Genomic DNA, 21,512 nt, shown 5'->3' on the forward strand with positions numbered 1-21,512 from the left:
ACCCAATAATATACCACAAAGCATTCAATCAATACCAACGCAGTTGTAATGGCAAGTAGCACTCAGAAACATGCTTTCTACACATCTGGACAACCAAACTCGAATATGTAATCATCCATAGCCTGAAATATAAAAACCCTCATCCCACAACATATTACCCCTACATAATTATGTACCCCAACCTCAAATACTCCAATTCACAATATCAGTACAAACCACACGAATTTCTCAATCAAACAGAAACCAATTGGGCAAAACGCAGCAACATACAACATCGAAATACACACAAGTTCAGCACCCATAACCTGGAATTAGTGATCAAAAATTGAGAAGATAAAATCCTTGATTCGCACTCTCCCTCTTGGTCTAACCCTTGCACACTCACAACTCCACTCACACTCTCCAATTCGTGCTTCTCACTATAGCAGTCCACCACAATGCCCAAAACCCTTCCCTTTACCTAAATTTACATTCATACCACAACTACTAGTTAGCAAAAATAAAGCTTATTCTTTGCCCACCAAGGTTTGAACCTGTGACCTTCCACTCATAAGGCCAAGGCACAACCATTATGCTAATTCACATTTGGTGATACACACAAATCAACATAAGTTTACAATACCAATCACATACTCATACATATCCTTAAAAATCAATAACAAAACAATCACACATAATTGGCATACATAGGACTTGAACCCAAGTCCTTTCACACAATCAAAGTACACTCAACCATTTGAGCTAGCACTTTTCCACATCACATTAAACAGTAATTAATGCCATAAAGGCACTTTCTACCCGCATTTATTAATTAATTAATTATTTAATTAATTAATTTCACAGGTCTTACATTACCCCCACCTTTAAAAGTTTTCACCCTCGAAAATAGGACTTACCAGCAAAGAGGTGAGGATAAGACTTCCTTATGAGGTCCTTCATCTCCCAAGTCATCTCTTGGGTTGCCTCGTCCCAGAGAACCTTCACCGTCTTCAACTCCTTACCTCTCAGTTGCTTGACCTGAGTATCCAATATGCGCACCGGTCCAACTGGCATAGTCAGATCCTCGCGTACTTGCACCTCATCTGACTCCAAAACATGATCTGGACTTGCAATGTATTTCCTCAACTGTGAGACATGAAACACATTATGCAAGTTGGATAGGTGAGGTGGTAAAGCGATTTCATACGCCGTTGTACCTATTCTCCGTGTAATCTGATAAGGCCCTATAAACCTCGGAGTCAACTTCCTTGGTTTAAGAACCCTTCCAATACCTGTGGTTGGCGTCACCCGGAGAAATACATGGTCTCCTTCATCAAACTCAAGTGGCAGTCTCCTCTTATCTGCATAGGACTTTTGCCTACTCTGAGTTGCTCTCATCCGGTCTTGGATCAACTTGACCTTACTGGTCGTCTGTTGTAGAAATTCAGGACCAAGCACAAAGGCTTCACCATCCTGATACCAGCACAAAGGGGTTCTACACCTCCTTCCATACAACGCTTCATAGGACGCCATACCAATACTGGAATGGTAACTATTATTGTAGGTGAACTCCACCAAAGGTAGCACATCATTCCAGTTTCCCATGTGATCCAATACACAAGACCTCAATAAATCCTCTAGAGATTGGAAGGTCCGCTCAGATTGTCCATCCGTCTGAGGGTGATATGCTGAGCTCATCCTCAACTGTGTCCCCAAGGCTGCCTGCAATGATTGCCAAAACCGTGATGTGAATCTAGTGTCCCGATCTGACACTATGCTTTCGGGTACCCCATGCAATCTTACCACCTCTCGCACATACAACTCTGCTAACTTGTTCATCGACCACTTCTGATTCATAGGCAGGAAATGTGCACATTTTGTCAATCAGTCTACTATCACCCAAACTGAATCATGGCCCTTTGTCGACCTCGGGAGATGTGTCACAAAATTCATAGAGATACTATCCCACTTCCACTGAGGTACGTCCAGTGGTTGCAGTGTACCTCCCGGCCTTTGGTGTTCAATTTTGGCCTTTTGACATACCAAACACTGAGCAACAAAGTTTGCTACATCTGCCTTCATACCATTCCACCAAAAGGACTCCTTCAAATCCTTATACATCTTAGTCATACCTGGATGTATGCTAAGACGACTCTGGTGACCCTCTTTCAGTATTTGCCTCCTGAAATGAGGTCCTCCTGGTACACACACTCTACCTTTAAACCGTAGAATGCCATCCCCTCCTATCTTATAATCCTTCCCTTTTTCTGTGCCTAACCACCCCACAAACTGCTGCAGTTCCATATCGTGTCCCTGAGCCACACGAATTTCATTCAAGAATTCATTAGTAACTCTTAGCAAGCTACACTGTATTGAGCCTTGCCCAAACTACATTCCCAAATTCATGTCTCGGAGTTTCTCAATCAACTCCAACTCTTTTATCATCATGCAAGATACGTGTATCTTCTTCCGACTCAGAGCATCGGCTACAACATTTGCCTTGCCCGGATGGTATAGCAATTCAAAGTCGTAGTCTTTCAAATACTTCATCCACCTGCATTGCCTCATATTCAGCTCCTTCTGGTCAAACAAATATTTCAAACTTTTGTGGTCGCTGAATACTCGGAATTGGGAGCCGTATAGATAGTGCCTCCAAGACTTTAGAGCAAACACAATGGAGGCTAGCTCCAAGTCATGAGTCGGGTAATTCTTCTCATGCACCTTCAATTGACGAGAAGCATATGCCACGACCCTATTTTCTTGCATCAATACACACCCCAAACCTTGATATGATGCATCACAGTACACCTCAAACACTTTCTCGGTATCCGGAATCACCAGCACCGGAGCGGTAGTCAAACACTTCTTCATTTCCTCAAAGCACTCTTCACACTGCTCGATCCAAGAGAACGGCTGATCTTTTCTTGTCAGCTGTGTCAATGGGTTCACCTTCTTTGAGAACCCCTCCACAAACATCTTGTAGTAACCTGCTAGGCCCAAGAAACTTCGCACCTCCGTCACTGTCTTAGGCCTTTCCCAGTTAAGCACCGTCTCAATCTTAGCTAGGTCTACTGCAATTCCCTTAGCTGAAATGACATGCCCAAGAAATTGTACCTCCTCTAGCCAAAATTCACACTTGGACAGCTTCCCATACAACTGGTGATCTTTGAGTATCTGTAATACAACCCTCAGGTGATCAGCATGTTCTTCCTGCGTCCTCGAGTAGATAAGAATGTCATCAATGAAGACGAAAACAAACTTATCCAACCAAGTTCGGAAAATTCTATTCATATAATCCATGAATATTGTCGGTGCATTCGTCACTCCAAATGGCATAACCACATATTCGTAGTGGCCGTATCGTGACCTGAATGTCGACTTTTGCACATCCTCTGGCCACACTAGAATCTGGTGGTATCCCGACCTCAAGTCGATTTTGGAGAACACCCATGCGCCCTTCAACTGGTTCAGTAAGTCGTCTATCCTTGGCAATGGATATTTGTTTTTAATAGTCAGCTTATTTAGCTCCCTATAATCCACACATAGTCGCGAGCTCCCGTCCTTCTTTTTCACCAACAAGACTGGAGCTCCCCAAGGCGACGCGCTCGATCGAATGAATTGCTTCTCCAATAATTCCTCAATTTCCTTCTTGAGTTCTGCAAGCTCAGCCGGGGCCATTCTGTATGGAGCCATAGACACTGGTCCTGCACCAGGAATGAGGTCAATAGTGAAGTCAATGTCTCCACTCGGCGGCAACCCTGACACTTCATCCGAAAACACATCTGCATATTCGTTAGCCACCGGTATAGTTTGGATCACCTCCGCCGCACTTTTCTTCTCTGGCTTGGCCACCACCATAAAACACACGACCCCGTCTTGTAGCGCTTTCACGGCTTCCCGAGGTGATATTAATTCCAACCCTTCATGTTCTGGGAATACCAAACTGCGTCGTCCATAATCAATTATGATGTGATTGTTAGACAACCAGTCCATCCCCAATACCACATCCAGTCCCTCCAAGGGCAAGCACACCAAGTTCACCTTGTATCTGTGACCTGCCATCACCATTGAACACCCAACATCTAGTCGCTCAACACTCCAAAACCTCTCGCCTGGGCGAGATGTCGCGCTCAAAGCACCCAAGTTTTCTCGCGACCTCGCCTAGGTGAATCATTCTTGCCCAAGCGAGACTAGGCGTCGCTCAACTCTACACTAAGTCGCCTGAGCGAGCGGCGCGAATCATACCAGAAAAGAGGTTCTACAATTCTCGCTTAGACGAGATAGACTCGCTTGGGCGAGACTTGCAGAGTTCTCCCTCTGTGACACACACGTTTTACCCAAAATAATGCCAAACCAACCCAATAATATACCACAAAGCATTCAATCAATACCAACGCAGTTGTAATGGCAAGTAGCACTCAAAAACACGCTTTCTACACATCTGGACAACCAAACTCGAATATGTAATCATCCATAGCCTGAAATATAAAACCCTCATCCCACAACATATTACACCTACATAATTATGTACCCCAACCTCAAATACTCCAATTCACAATATCAGTACAAACCACACGAATTTCTCAATCAAACAGAAACCAATTGGGCAAAATGCAGCAACATACAACATCGAAATATACACAAGTTCAGCACCCCTAACCTAGAATTAGTGATCAAAAATTGAGAAGATAAAATCCTTGATTCGCACTCTCCCTCTTGGTCCAGCCCTGGCACACTCACAACTCCACTCACACTCTCCAATTCGTGCTTCTTAGTATAGCAGTCCACCACAATGCCCAAAACCCTTCCCTTTACCTAAATTTACATTCATACCACAACTACTAGTTAGCAAAAATAAAGCTTTTTCTTTGCCCACCAAGGTTTGAATCTGTGACCTTCCACTCCTAAGGCCAAAGCACAACCACTATGCCAATTCACATTTGGTGATACACACAAACCAACATAAGTTTACAATACCAATCACATACTCATACATATCCTTAACAATCAATAACAAAACAATCACACATAATTGGCATACATAGGACTTAAACCCAAGTCCTTTCACACAATCAAAGTACACTAAACCATTTGAGCTAGCACTTTTCGACATCACATTAAACAATAATTAATGCCATAAAGGCGCTTTCTACCCGCATTTATTAATTAATTAAATATTTAATTAATTAATTTCACGAGTCTTATACACACTACATCATGTTTTTTGCACTGCTTGTTTATAGAACTCTCAAAAAGTTATTTATAGAAAAATGATGTGTTTTAAAATAATGAAACTCGTTTATAACAATATTTATACGAAAACCTTTTAATATTAAAATAATCGAGTCTCATTATTTTTAAACCGTTATCACTTTTTAAGTCTCATTATTCCAGGGTCTTACATGAATCATGCTTACCTTACTATTTTCTTTTTGTCGTTAAGTTCAGATTTCCAGTTTTTGCCTCTTCTTAAATACTTAGGTTTTATTAGTTTATTTCACTCAAGTGAATCGATCTTGTAAATAGTATAGAAAAAAGAGTAAATTGACTTTTTGCAAATATGTGATAACAAAATAAATAAAATATTTTTCAAATGACTAAAAACCCAACATTTTGGACACAACGAATTAATATTTTAAATAACTCCATAGAGACATTTGAAAAAAAAAATAAAAGAAAAAATTTAAAAGTTCAAATATCAAATGTCAAATGACTAAACAAATAACAATCAAGACACTTATCAACAAAATAAACATGAGTAAGAAAGTAATTTTCCTTGTTCATTCTTTTCTTGTATTATAATTTCTTATATTATAATAAAAGTACCTTCTTTTCTAATATTATATAATAGATGACTGAAAAAAATGATAATTAGGACACTTGTAAAATAAACATGGATAAGAAAGTAATTTTCCTAATATCTTCTTTTCTTATATCATAATAGATTATAATAGAAGTACCTTCTTTTCTTTTATTATAATAGATGACTTAAAAAATAACAATTGGGACACTTATAAAAAAATAAAGATGGATAAGAAACTTATTTTCTTAGTATTTTTTTTATATTATAATAGATAATGATTAGAAATAGTAAAATTTTATACATATATAAATATATATATATATATATAAATATATATATATATATAAATATATATATATATAAATATATATATATATATATATAAATATATATATATAAATATATATATATATATATATATATATATATATATATAAGATCTGAAATTTTGGTATCACTTTTTACAATAATATATATTTTAAAAGTATAGAAAGAGAAAAATATACACTATAATTATTAGAACAAAATATTATTATTTAAAATAAAGATGATTTTATCAACATCTATCTAAAACAAATAATTATACAAAGACTAAAATAAAATTGTAAACCTATTTCAGGACTAAATATATTTAGTATTTTTTTATTTGAATTTTATTCATTTTCAAATGTGCTCTTTAGTTATATTTATAAAAAAGTAATAGTGATGTTTAATTCTTAGTTTGAACATAGTAATTTTATTTGTATGTGATAAACATCGTCTCTACATTGATAGAAAAAGAGAGTTAGAGAGGACAAAGTAATCACAAAGTATTTTATATTTTCTAAAGTGAAATAGTTTCTCTCAGAGAGGACAAAACAAGAAAGGAAAAAAAAAAGAAACAAAATACAATGAAAAAGCGAATTCATGAAATACAATGAAAAAGCGATAAGAATAGTGAGTTCCAAACACGGCTAACTACAAACTCATGTCTCTAATAGAAGAAAGCCGCGACAAGTGAAAGAAGGGTAGCAGAAACTCCAGCAAGTTCGATAGATGCAGCTTCAGAGTTCTGTGGCAGAGGGACGACGAGAGAGCTTGCGGGAGAAGGGGTAGAAGGATTGGTGGTGAGAGAGGGGGAAGGAGAGCTGGCGGTGGTGGCACTGCTACTATTTCCGGTGACATTGATGGCGAGTTTTTGGCCTCCTTGACAGTGCCCTGGAGCTCCACAGATGAAGTAGTGAGCACCAGATTTGTTGAGGGTCACTCTCGCAGGTGGAGTGGTGTAAGTGGCAAGAGGAGAGGTTGAGTTGCAAGAATCAAAATTCTCCTTCGTCACTTCCTCTACGTTGTGTCTGTTAGATCGGTAGTTGAACACTGTAAAACACAAACAATAGAAGATGTCATTAGTTATTTACTTCAAGCATTGATCAAACCATAAATGAGCTATAAATCTCTTAAAATTGTTTAAGTGTTTAATTAATGTAATGATGTATGTTGACTTACCTAGTATGTCTCCAACCCTGAAGGTCTTGTCAGATGCCCAAGATGCGTAAGTTGCAGCACCGTTAGTAGGAACGATCCAGCCTAAGCTCTCTCGAACAATGAAAGTAACTGGTCCAGTTGATGGACCTGGAGGAGGGGCTGGCACAGTGCTTGGTGCTTGTGTTGGTGTGGGGACAGGGCTAGCCCTTGGTGGAGAACCACTCCTACTGGGTCTGTTAACAACGTTAATTGTCAATTTCTGACCAAGGGAACAATGTGATCCGAAGGTGCAAATGTAATATTGTTCCCCTGTCTCGTTCAGCGCCACGGTCGCTGGACCGGAGGTAAGGGTGAAAAGGGTGCTCGCACCGTTGCATGCGTCATAAACTGATTTCGTCACCTTGGCTACGTCGTGATGGCCGTTTGTGAAGTTAAACACTGCAAAATTCACCAATAAAAAAAATTTGAGCTAAATATTCACCTACTGGGTCTGTATCCATTATTCCTTTTCATGACTTATCCGTATTAACGATTAGCGGAAGGATTTTGGGAGATTAACATACCGAGAGTATCACCTACGACGAAGGTTTTGTCGGAAGCCCAGGCGGTGTAGGTTGCAGCACCCCCATAAGGGATGGTCCAGCCGGCGGAATCACCCACCACGTGTCGGGTCTGTGCCATGGAGCCATGAAGCAAGGTGGCTACTGCAAATAGCATGAGAAACAAGCTTCTCGCCATGGATATGTGTTCTTGGAGGTAAGTCGCTCCTCTTTGTTTCTGGACTAGACCTCTGTGTATGCTACGTACTCTTTTCTCCTTCTTTTCCTTGTTCTCCTTCTGGTGATTCAATTGTAATGTGGAATGCCAATGCTTTATGTAGGTATTTATAGCTTTAGAGGAAATTATTCTAAAAGATTATTAAGATATAAGGAGATTATTTAAGATAATATGTAATATGTTAAAAAGATTATATAAGATGATAAGTAGTCTATTAAAAATATTATTTAAGATATAAGTAAATTATTTAGGATAATATATATAGTCTTTTAAAAACACCATTAGATAATATTTCACTAAAAAATTTATAAAAGATAATGTATAGTCTATTAAAAAGATTATTTAAGATAATAGATTATTTCTATTAAGAATAGATTAATTCTTTTTGAAAAGATAACGGGTCCAATTTATAGACGAAATATATTTTCATTTTTAATAAAAAGATAACTTAATTTTTTATGACCTGTATTAATAAATTGATTTAGTTTAGAGTCGTAAAACGGTGAATAGAATGGAAGTGTACTGAGCGGTGGACCTGAACACAGTTAGTTATGATTATTATAAACAAAATAACAAGATTTTAAATAAAGATAATTTTATCAAAAATCTATTTTCTTTAAAAAAATAATAATGAACCTGTTGCGGGGCTAAATATATTTAAAATTTATTTGTTCCTTTATTTGAATTTTAATCATTTTCAAATGTTTTTGTTTAGTTATATTTATTAAGAAAATAATAATGTATATAATTCTTAGTTTGAAAACAACAACTTTATTTTTACTTCATAAACACCACCTAAATATTGATAGAAAAAAAAGAAGAAAAAGAGATAGATAGATAGATGACAAAAGAGAGATCAATTTTTTTATACTTTTTGCGAAGCAAACACAAAAATATTTTATATTCTACAAAAAACTAATTTATCTCGTAGAATTATGGTCCAAATGAAATTGTAAGATTACGATTTCATCTTTGTAAATAAAATTAATTTAAAATAAAATATAATTAGTTTAAATTTTTTTAAAATAAAAAATGAATTATTATTCAAAATAACAAATTTGTAATTAATTGTTAGTGACTGTTTAAATAAAATTAAACTCTATGTTAGAAGTTCACTTAAATTAAAATCTGTTAAAGGTATATGTTTTATTTGATTCCAGTCCTGTGATTCTGGTCAAAGCATGTGCATAAATGCATACATGTATTTCACAGGTGCATATTAGTATGTAAGATATATTTCACATGAAGAGAGAGCAAGGCATGCATGGTCATAATCCGGTTTTTTTAACCAAAATGTGGTACTTTTGTATAAAATTACTTTTAAACATGTGCTTATATGCTAGGATTGATTTCATGTTTGTGTGTTTATTAAAAGAGATATAGAGTTTAAGAAAAGAAATAATAAATATGTTTAAGTTTATGATAAAGTTTTGAATAGAATCAATGTTAAAAATGATTTATAAGTTTAGAAAATCAGCATGTATGTAAAAATAATCAATAATAGGCTTTATAAAGTACAAAACATATGCAAAATTATAGAATAAACATTCTAAAAGTATAAAGGACACTAAAAAAAAAAATTGTAGGTAGACTCGTTAAAACTACGTATTAGTATATGAACAAAGTATAATATATATCATTAGACTCGTCTAATTAGTATATGTACACACTTGTGTAATATATATATATATATATATATATATATATATATATATATATATATATATAAACTCATATAATGTATATTGCAAGACACATTTAATTAGAGAATGGGTAGATGCGTATGATGTGTATTAGTAAACACATCTAACTTGTCCAATGTATACTGCTAAACTCATGTAATCAATATATGAGCAAAGTCATCTAATGTGGGGTAGCAAGACTTGCCTGATTAATGTATGGGCATACTTGTCTATTGTGTATGTTGTAAAATCTGTTTTAATTATTATTGCAAACGTATGAAAGCTGCAAACAATAGTTTTGATTTAGCCATTATTGTTGCAATAGTTTTGATTTGGTAGTTACAACAATAATTTAACCGTTGTTGTCATCTCAACTCCTCCATCCACCTTTAAATAGGTGTCTTATCCTTCCTCCAAAGATATACCTTCACACTCATATTTCTTCTCCTTACTTCTTTTTTATTTCACTCTCTTTTATTATTTTATGAGTTTATGTTCTCTTTATTTAAGATCCTGAGTTTATAGAGTTTATCTTGCTAGTTTCTGTTATCCTCGGAATATATCCGAGATGTTCATGTTGTACCTTGGGGGGTTTGCGCATACACTATGAATAAATCCTTAAGGCAGTGTTACACACCTCAGGAATTTAAGTGTTTGTGTTCTTATCATATTTTTACTATAGTGTATTCTTAGACTCGTCTAATTAATGTGTGGAATGACTCATCTACTAATTTTTGCTATATTCATCTATTCTGTGTATGGATAAACTCATTCAATGTGTATTGTTAGACCTATTTAATATTTTTTGCTATACTCATTTAATCAATGTATGAACAAACTCGTTTAATGTGTATTAAGATTCATTTAATTAGTGAATGAACAATGTTATCTAATGTGTATGGACAAACTCGTCTAATAGGTATTCTGATAACATCCAGTTTTACCTATTTTTGTGTGTTTACTATCATGAATAAATAAACTTTTTCTTAGCTTTTATCTTGTTATATTCTCAAGTTTAATGTATTTTGTTTTGTTTTATATTTTAGTTATTTTATGATTGTTTTACCTCTAATCTCTTTTTGAGTATGTTAAATAAGTTAATAGGAAGCATTTGTGGTGGAGAAAAACAAGCAAGAACTCAATGGAGCATGTTTTGGAAAAGAAAATATCAATTTGAAGCAAATACCCGCATCGGGCGCCACTAAAATCACGCCAGTGCTTCAAATACAAAATGCTATCAAACCTCACAAGGTTGAGTGATAGAAAGTGAGATTGAGCGTCCACAAGGCTAAGCAGTGGAAAGTGAGACTAAGCGCCACAAGGTTGAGCAGTGAAAAAGTAGGGCTTAGCATCATTCAATTCGTAAGACCTATCGCCGAGCGATGGAGGGGTGCCACCAAGCTGTGACTTTCTAGAGTTGCATGTTTCACATTTTACTGATACGACACTTGGCGGTGTTGAGATGGCGTCAAGCGATGACGACGCTGATGTGTCGAAAATGGGTATTTGAACATGTTTCTCGTGAGGGTTTTGGGATTCCTCATTTTGCACAACAGAGAAACACTTTTGGGTACTTGGAGAGCCTCTTGGAGGTTGCTGATAATGTTAATTTTTACCATTATCTAAGCTATATTTCATTAGCAAAATCATCTCTTCCAAAGCATTTAACCTACTTAATCCTCAATTTTACCTTACTTTTGTAAATAAATACATTTTGGGTTACATTGATCTAAATATATCACTAATCCCCATTTTTTGTGTCCTTTTTGTAGATGGGAAGCTTTGTCCAAAAATCCAGATTAATGAGTGACCCGAAATAGCAAGGAGAAGAAGAAAAATGTCAACAGGAAGCGCCTGGCGACACGAAGCAAGCGCCAGGCGGAACAGACCGCCAGTCAAGCGCCAACCAAGCGCCAGCCAGGCGCCCCTGCTACGAACCGCCTGGCGGTAACTGGACACCGCTAGGCGGTAGCTGCCAATTTTTGCCCCTGTTTGCCCGATACCGCATGGCGGTGAGACCCTGCCGCCAGGCGCCATTGTTCGCTGATGTGGCAAGTTGGCTCCTTTTCTTCTGTTTTCGCGAAGGGAAACTCATCTTTGGCATTTTGGAGGCACGAAGAACACATTTGGAGAGCTTGGAGGAGTGCTAGGGCTTGTGGGAACAGCTCCATCTTCCTCTTTGTATTTCTTTCTCTTCCATCTCTTCCATTTTTAAGCTTGAGCTCTCCATGGCAATGGAGAGCTAAACCCATTTTTGTTGGGGTTAGATGTAGCCACGAAACTCTTGTGTAAATGCAAATGTTTTGATTATATATATGACTCTTTCATTAATTGCTAGTCTTCTTATTTCTTCACTTAAAGCTTGCATTGATTTAGTCATCTCTTGCATGATTTTTGGTTCATTGGGTGTGGAAATATCTTTTGAAACCTAGATTTGAAATAAGAAAACTCAATGGAGCTTGTACCTAGGAATGGGGCTTGACCCATTGGTTGTCTTAAGCCCTTGTGCATAAAGCAAATTTGCTTATTAAGAGTTCAAGGAATTGACTTTTAATAAGGAAATTTAGGCTCAATCTTTTAAGGAATTAGGGTTTGAGTAATTTTGTGGGTTGGCATTAGCATATTAATGAAGAGGATGTTAAATTGTAGTTGCATGAGAGCATAGTTGGTGAATTCTAACCCCGGCAATATCAAGTCATATCATTTCTAATCTTTTCCACTCACTAAGTGCCTTTAACTTTCAAAGTTCAATTTTAATTATTTATGCAAAGTTTAATTTCATACATTAAAACTCAAAATATGGATTTATTCATTAGTTTAAATTAGTCACTAATTACGCAATTAATTAGTATACACGAGTCTCTTGGGAAACGATATCCCGGTCTTACCGGTTACTACTTGCGCGACTTGGTACACTTGCCAAAGTCTTTAACAAGTTTTTGGCGCCGTTGCCGGGGACCCGTGTCTAATACTAGACTATTGTGTGATTTTTGACTTATTTAGACTTAAATTCTTTTGTGCATATTTACTGTTTTTGTTTACTTATATACGCACATTATTTTTGGGCTAACTTGTAGTTCGAGCTTGTTTTTGTTGTTGCTCTATAGTTTATGCAGGGTAGGATCCGTACAAGGAGGACTGCATCTTCAGAACCACTCCTTGTTGATCCCGAGATAGAGAAAACTGCCCGCAGAAACAATAGTGCCACAAGGAGAAGACGAGCTCAAGCACAACAAGTTGCCCATTACTCTTCTGATTCAGACACTCTTCCGTCTACTTCTCAGAATCTTGATTCTTTGCCAGAAGAAGAAATGGCTGAAAATCCTCATGGTGATGGTAGGGGTAGTGAAAGACGCACTTTGGAAGATTATGCAGCGTTCACAGGCCATATCAACTTCAACAGTATTGCTAGGCCAACTGTCAATGCCACCAACATGGAGATGAAGCCAGCTCTTATTCATTTGGTGCAGAGTAATCAGTTCAATGGCCTGTCTCATGAGAATCCTTACACTCATCTGGCCACATTCTTAGAGATATGCAATACTGTGAAGATCCATCAAGTTCCTGATGAAGCCATACGACTGAGTCTCTTTCCATTCTCACTAGCAGGACCCGCAAAAGCCTGGCTGAATTCTTTTCCTGAAAATAGCCTCACTAACTGGGATGATGTGGTTGCAAAGTTCTTGAGCAAATATTTTCCCCAGTCCAAGGTTAACAAGGGAAAGCAGGAAATCTCGGCATTTCAACAAGATATGGATGAGTCATTGGGCCAAGCATGGGATAGATTCAAGGGACTGTTGAGGAAGACTCCCATTCATGGGTTTGATCAACCTACACAGCTCACTCTTTTCTTGGCAGGACTTAAATCCCAGTCAAAGCTTATGTTGGATGCCTCTGCCGGTAGGAGTATCAAGTGGAAGACGCCAGAGGAAGCTTATGAGTTAATAGAGAATATGGCCGCCAATGATAATGAAGCTTACACTGAGAGAGCCCATTCTCAAAAGAAGGGTATTCTAGAGCTTCAATCTCAAGATGCTCTATTGGCTCAAAACAAGATTATGACTCAGCAGCTGGAGACCCTCATGAAGAAACTGTCACAACTTCCTCAAGAGCTTCAAAATGCCTCTGTAGCTCAACTCCAACAAGTGCAAAGTTGTGAGTTATGTGGAGGGAACCATACTAATGGGCAATGTGCTATGCTAAGCACATCTCAAGAGGAAGTTAGTTATATGGGCAATCAAGGCCGACCAGGGAACTATAACCAAGGATGGAGACCTCATCAAAGCATGGGCCAAGCTGGACCTTCCAATAGGCCCCCACATCAACAAACTTACCAACATCCTTCTTTGTCTGATAGAACAAGTTTTAGGGAAAGTCAATTTAAAAGCTAAACAAATAAATAAAAGAGTAAAATAAATATCAATGTTAAATAAAACAAATAGATAAAATACTATGCACATTTGACAGCAAAATAAAAATAATTAAAAAAAGTAAATTAGCAATGTTAAATGACTAAAAAATTAACTTTTTAATACTTGTCAACAAAATAGATAATAAAGTAAATTGTGTGATATCTTTTTTTTTATATTATAACATATAATAGATAATAAATAATAGATGACCAAATAATAAGAAATCATAAAATGATAAACTTAAAAATGAAAAAAAAAATAGTATAAGGAAATTAATACTTAAAATATAAGTTATTCTTTAATAATTTATTAAATAATCAATTAATAAAAAATTATAAAAGTATAAAATTAAAAATTAAAACAATAATATAAAAGTAAATTTCAATTTTTAGGACAAATTATTTAAAATAAAATACATAAATTGAGTAAAATAACTTTTATGTGGTAGTAAAATAAATATAAATTAAAAAAATGGAAAATTAATAATTTTAAATAATTAAAATATTAACTTTGTCTACATTTATCAACAAAATAAACACAAATTATAAAATATATTTTTTTAGTATAATAATAAATAATAGATAATAGATATAGATTGAATAGAACAATGTTCACATATAGAGCTGTCAAAATGAGTTGGAATCGGTAATTCAATCCGGCACATCACGGATTCGGGTTGGGTTAAATTTTTTTTACAAATTTCAATACGGGTTAATTTTTGACCCGGCTGATCTAGAACCCGACTCACCCGGGTTGAATCCGTGGTGAGCCGGGGGGTTGGCTCACCAACCCGCAAATAAAAGGGTCACATAAGTGTTTTTTATTAAGTTAGGTTTTACATCTAGGTCATGTAAGGTTGTCTTTTTTTTTAGCCAACACATAAATAATTTGTATTTTTTTTTATTTTGGTTTGTATTTGGATTGTATTAAAGTTTATTTAGATTTTAATTAGAATTATAATTTAATTTTGACTAAAAAAATAAAAAAATTGTATTTTTTTTAATTAAGAGAACCCGTGAGCCAATTTGTTTAACTCGTCAACCCGTGGTGAGTCAGGCCGGATCCAAATTTTTTTGGCTCGCTAAAAAGTGAGTCGGATTGGGTTGGCTCACTAAATGATCAACCAGTGATGGATCAAGCCCGATAGAGCCAAATTATCCGTTTTGACAACTTTAATCACATAGTAAAATAAATTGAATTCTAAATACTATACATGTCTAATACATGCATATGTCCAAATACATGCATGTCATATTAACACACACCTTCTATGCATACACATTTTTTTTCCTTCTACAAAAATTTAAAATAATTGTTGCATGTAAGCATAAACTAGAAAAATTAAAACGTTTAAAAATGTTGAATTTCAAACATTTTTTAAATAACAATAAAGAATATATGTTAATTATAGAAAATACTTGAAATTCTTCAACCTTTTATAAACTAAAGATACAAAGACTAAAACAGATAAATATGTGTAACCTATAATATTGATGACATGATTTTGATAAGGATAATTACCAAATTTTACTGAGTATCGAATTTTCTTATTTATGTTTTCCAGTAATTTCTGTCAATATTAATTATGTCCAAATAAGATAAGGAATATTGAAAGTAAGCTTAAGTGAATCAATCTCATCACTATAAATATGATATATAATATATTTGTGTCACTTTATTTTTTTCATTTATCATATGATATTTTTTATTATATTATATCATTTAACTAAATAATATATCAGAAAAAAAAACCAAAATATTAAAATATATCTATTAATGATTATACAGTTGTATTATAATTAGAGATGACAAATAAACCCGTCTCCGTGGGTATTGCCCGAACACGTTCCCGTTTTGACGGAGAATCCCCATATTGACTGGGTATGGGTATGGGTATGGGTATGGAAAATCCCCGACTTTTTCAATTGGGTATGGGGATGGGTATGGAAATATATATATCCCCGCCATAATACTCGTCCCCGCCACATCTTCCTCCCTATTTAAATTATTAAAATGTTAATTAATTAAGTAACCATATATATATATATATATATATATACTTTCTATTTTTTATTTCTTCAAATTATTTGGTTTGTCATGAAATGCATTAGCATCTCCAATATATTTTTCATCTATAACAATATATAAAGAGGATTCCTCTTTTGTGTCCACATTTCAAAATACCAATTTTACCCTTTAAAATATAATTATTTATTAAATTTTTGAAAATTGACCGTTATTTTTATAACTTTTTTTTCTTTATTTATCAATAATTATTTTCTCATATTTTCTTATATATTTCACTTTATTTTTAATAAATATAATTTTATTTTATATATTAACTTAATAACATTATATTATCATCACCTATTAATATAATATCACGCATATTTAAAAAATGCATACACACATGCGCGATAGCGTTTGTGTGTCTGCTAGTCTTATTATAACATTTATGTAATTATGTTGAAATGATATATGTCAATTTAAAATAAAAAATATGTCTCACATTTGAATATTTCTATTATTTTTTAATATTTTTATTTCTTATATATTTTCCGTTAAGATGAGAATGTTTAATGCTCTCAATTTAATTGTTTAATAGCATAAACCTTTCATTTACCGGTAATATAAAAAAAATATTATTTACTTATTATTATTCATTTTTGTTTCATATGAAGAACTCTTTTATTTCCCTAAAATAATTTTCATTATTTCTCAACTATTGAGTATATATGTTAATATTTGAAAAGTTTTCTTAGATCTCTAAGATATTTTTTTATCTTATTATACCTTTAATTATACATTTGTTTTTCTTTGTGTGATTTCTCTCAATAGTCTCTCAAATTGTTTTTAAGACACACATGTGTTAATTTTTTTTATATTTTTATTTGTTGTTTATTTTCATCATGTAAAATACTATTTCGATATATTTTATCTAATTATTTTTTATTTTCTAACTCATTATCAATCATAATGTAATTTTTTTACTATAATTGTATAAATAACTTTTATTTACTACAAGAAAAATTTAATGTAATTGCTATGAATATTTTTTTAATCACCATCCAACATATATATATATATATATATATATATATATATTGGAGTTCAAAATATACAAGATCTATGTAAAAATTTATTATTATGTTTATTATTTGTTCTTTGCGTCATTTTGATCAAGTGATGTATTATAACTTTTATTAGTGTATAAAAAAAAGATTTATTAGAATTTAAAAAATTGAAGTAAACAAACATTTAAAATATATTTTAATTTGAATATTTGTTTTCCTTTTATATTTTTTTAAAAATATTTTTAAAATTTATCAACTAGGTTTCATTAATGTTTGTAAATTTAATAAATGTTTTAGTTCTTATAAAATTTTATTTGGTATTCTAATCTAAAATGTAAACAATTATAATTTATTTCAAAGTATTTGATATCGAAGAAAGAATCATTCTCCTAATATTGAATATTTGATAATATTATGTTTCCTTTACGTAATTTTTTACTGTTTTATAAAAATTAATTAAAATTAATATTTAGAAAATGGATACGAGATTATACCCGTTACCCGGTGGGGATGGGGATGAGACAAAAGTTTGATACCCGTTGAATTTGGGTATAGGGATGAGGATGAATTTTTTTTACGGAGATGGATATGGGATAGCGAAACCCGTCCCCGTTCCGCCCCGTTGCCATCCCTGATCATAATTTATATTTACTTTAAAAATAATATTTGAATATATCATGTAGGATTAAGTATATAACTCTTTAAACATCACGTCTAGTAATATATTATATTTTATCTTTATGTATACCAGAAACTCTCTTGTTAAAGTTATATTCTTCAATAATTTCTGCAAATAGTGACATATCATGACAAAAAATTTGAAGGGAACAAAATTAATTTTGAAATTATCAAATTTGATCATAGGATAATGCTTTAAAACAATGATTATTTTACTAAACAATTTGATCATTAGTATAATGCTTCAAAATATGTGAAAAAATATAATTTATCTTGTTTTCATCAATATTTTTTTTCCTCATTTTTAAACGATGAATTTATTCTTTTATTCTTTATCAATATACTTTTTTGTAAATAATCTTAACAAATAATTTATCATAATCTAACAAAAAATTTAGGCACATAACTATTAAAAGAAAAATAAATATTATAATCAAGTCACAATTAAAAATCGGTTATGAAAAAACACATGATACATTATTTTTTTTCTATATTCATAAAAAAATGAATAAAAAGCTAATGAGATAAAAAATAATGTTTTTATTATCAAGTGAGACAAGAGACAAGAAAGGAAGAGGATAAATGAGAAATTAAAGCAAAAATAATGAGTTTGTGTATAACTTTTTTTATTTTTCAAAAATAAAAAGAAAACATGTGAGAGTGAGAGATGATTACAATTTGTGAAAAAACTAAAAAGACAATAAGAATGAAAATAAAAATTATATTAATAAATATTTGGTTTAATTACTCTTCTGATTCATGTTTTCGTTTACAAATATTAAATTGGTTCTCTAGTTTTTTTAAGCTCAATTTGATCTCGATTTTTTGAAAAAATAATGCAATTTGGTCTTTTATGATAAAGTTTTTTAAATTTCTTGGAATAGATCAATGATTCTTTCACTAAAATTGAAACTCTTAATATGGATGATTTGCTTTATTAATGTAATTAATATAATCCTAGTATCAATTTTTTGACAAAAAAAAGACCAAAAGAGAAATTAAACCTAAATATTAGAGCTGTCAAAATGGATCACCCGACCCAACCCGGCTCGACCCGCGACGGGTTGGTCACTTAGTGGGTCAACCCAACCCAGCTCACTTATTAGCGAGCCAACAAAATTAGAACCCGACCCGACCCACCACGGGTTGGCGGGTTAAACGGGTTGGCTCATTGGCTCACTTAATTAAAAAAAAACACACAATTTTTTTCTTCAATCTCAAAAAACTAAATTATAATTCCGATTAAAATCTAAATAAACTTCAATACAATCCAAATAAAATCCCAAATTATGTTAAACTCCAAATACAAACCAAAATCACAAAAATATAAATTACTATCTAACATCAAATCATTTTTGTCACTTATTTTTTTAATATATACTTATATAATATATATATATATATATATAATATATATAATATACATATATTCATATAATATATATATATATAATATAATATATAATATATATACATATATAATATATATAATATATACATATAATATATGTATATATAATTATATATATATATATAAAATTTAATGTATATATCAATTTAATATTTAAAATTTATTGGCGGGTTGGTGACCCAACCCAACTCATCACGGGTTCAACCCGAATGAGTCGGGTTCATTTTTAACCCGTACTGAAATTTGTAATTTTTTTTCAACCCAACCCGATCCGAACCTGTGATGTGCCGGGTTGGCTCGCGGGTTATAACCCATTTTGACGGCTCTACTAAATATTTTTATTCTTTATTATCTATTAACATTAAATGGTGTGTTTTATAAAAGAAATAAAAAAATACACAATTTAATTTTCATCAATTATTTAAATATATTGCCTACAATTTTAAAAATTTAATAAATTTCTAATATAATATATATATATATATATATATATATAATTAAAAAAATTCAAAATTGGGAGGGGGACATGGCCCCTCCCTAATGGGGGTAATTTTCTATTAAAATAAGGCAAATTTCAATGAGACCATTATGGATCATTGCATGTAGCTATCCACCTCGGATTGAGGTCAATATCTCTTTGTTCTACTTCTCATATTTTCTTTATGAAGTTGATCATAAGAAATATTTTGTCGAAACCAAAATTGTTGTATTATCCGATCAATTTTATAATTTTGATTATTGGTTCCTTGACTTCATGTCATTGGTGTTGTGATTACATCGAGTTTCAAGCTCTACAACTACCTTGTCCTAATGTAATTGAATTTTCATTTTTATTCATAACCTTTTTTTTATTCATTTTTATTAAATAAAACTAAAAAAATATGAAGTATTAAAAAATTACACTATCTACAACACACTAAAGTCATGCTAAAATCTCACGACTTCAAAAATAAAGAAGTCACAACATTATACAACTTCAACATGTTCTCTAAAGATAAAAGTCATTCCAGTGTGTCATAACTTCAATATATTTCATAACAAAACTGAAATTTTGCCAACATGGTACAACTTCGCTTTTGGCTTAAATGTAATTAACTTTATAATTTTAATTAAAGTCGACTCAAGATGTGATAATTTTATCTTTTGAAGAAGTCATCCAGATTTGACATAACTTCAATTTAATTATAGTAAAAATCGCTTTAACATAATACAACTTATTTATTATGATGTTGTGTCAAGTTGGCACGATGTGTCAATTATTTTTTAAAATTTTCACCCTTTTGGTAATTTTAGAATGAAATTAACTTATTTAAAAAAAAAATCTTTGCTTTTAAGTAGGGATATAACTTTCATTTGCATGCTCCAAAACAATAATGTTTTTACTTAACACATAAAAGCTTTTGAACTTAACTAGTAATTTCACATATCACCGTCATCCTTTTCTTAATTCTTTTTTCTCTATTATTCTATTTGATCAAAACAATAGTGTTCATTATCCCGTATGAATTATTTGAGTTTCATATAATTATTGCTCCTTGAAGGAGGACCTATGTGAAAGAGAGATGTAGAAACAAAAAATATGGACTTGTCTGCTGATTTTTTAAAGCAAAATAATACCAACACACGTTGAAATGTTTGTTTGTCTTGGTATGAATTTATGAGCAATACTTTAACACTTCAAGTTATTGAGTGTTACTCTTACACACGTTTCAATATCTATTTTGTTTAATATACTTGGTATATCTATATAAACAGTTTTTTCTTTTTATCTTTTATTAGAGTGTGGTCATTCTTCAAAACGTATGAGATTTGGGTAAGTGTGAGTATTATAAGATTGACAATTTGGGTAAGTGACCAACTTTTTATTTTTTATTTTAAATAAAATTCATGATTTAAATGATTATTTCATTTATTTATTTTTAAAAATGTCATTTGAAGTGATGACTTCTATTTACTTAAAAAAAAGTATTACTTTAAGTGACGATCTCTATTTCTTTACTTTTTTTTTGTTTTTTATTATATATGTAATATATAAAAAATGAAGAGTTCACTTCAAATGATTTTTCTTTTAAAAAAAAAAGTTATATTATTTTAAGCAAGATTTCCAAATAAAAATGACTCGTTATGTTTTAATAGAAAAACGTCATATTTTATTAGAAAAATTTAGTCATTAATTAAGTAAGTCATTAAAACTGACTTCTTTTTAAAAAAGTAAACTTATCTTAAGCTATA

The 21,512-nt window shown here is 32.4% G+C and overlaps 1 protein-coding gene across 1 annotated transcript; it reads right to left on the reverse strand.

Annotated features, from left to right (window-relative positions):
• Window positions 1–6,755: 6,755 nt before the first annotated feature.
• LOC114180439 (blue copper protein-like) lies at window positions 6,756–7,984 on the reverse strand. The gene is made up of 3 exons (XM_028066757.1): window positions 7,810–7,984; window positions 7,268–7,684; window positions 6,756–7,138 (listed from the first exon to the last, which is right to left on the reverse strand). Exons 1-3 carry the CDS (start codon window positions 7,982–7,984, stop codon window positions 6,756–6,758), a joined length of 975 nt encoding a protein of 324 aa, XP_027922558.1.
• Window positions 7,985–21,512: the final 13,528 nt, after the last annotated feature.

Source organism: Vigna unguiculata, chromosome 4 (genome assembly GCF_004118075.2).
Source record: "Vigna unguiculata cultivar IT97K-499-35 chromosome 4, ASM411807v1, whole genome shotgun sequence".
Lineage (NCBI taxonomy): Eukaryota > Viridiplantae > Streptophyta > Magnoliopsida > Fabales > Fabaceae > Vigna > Vigna unguiculata.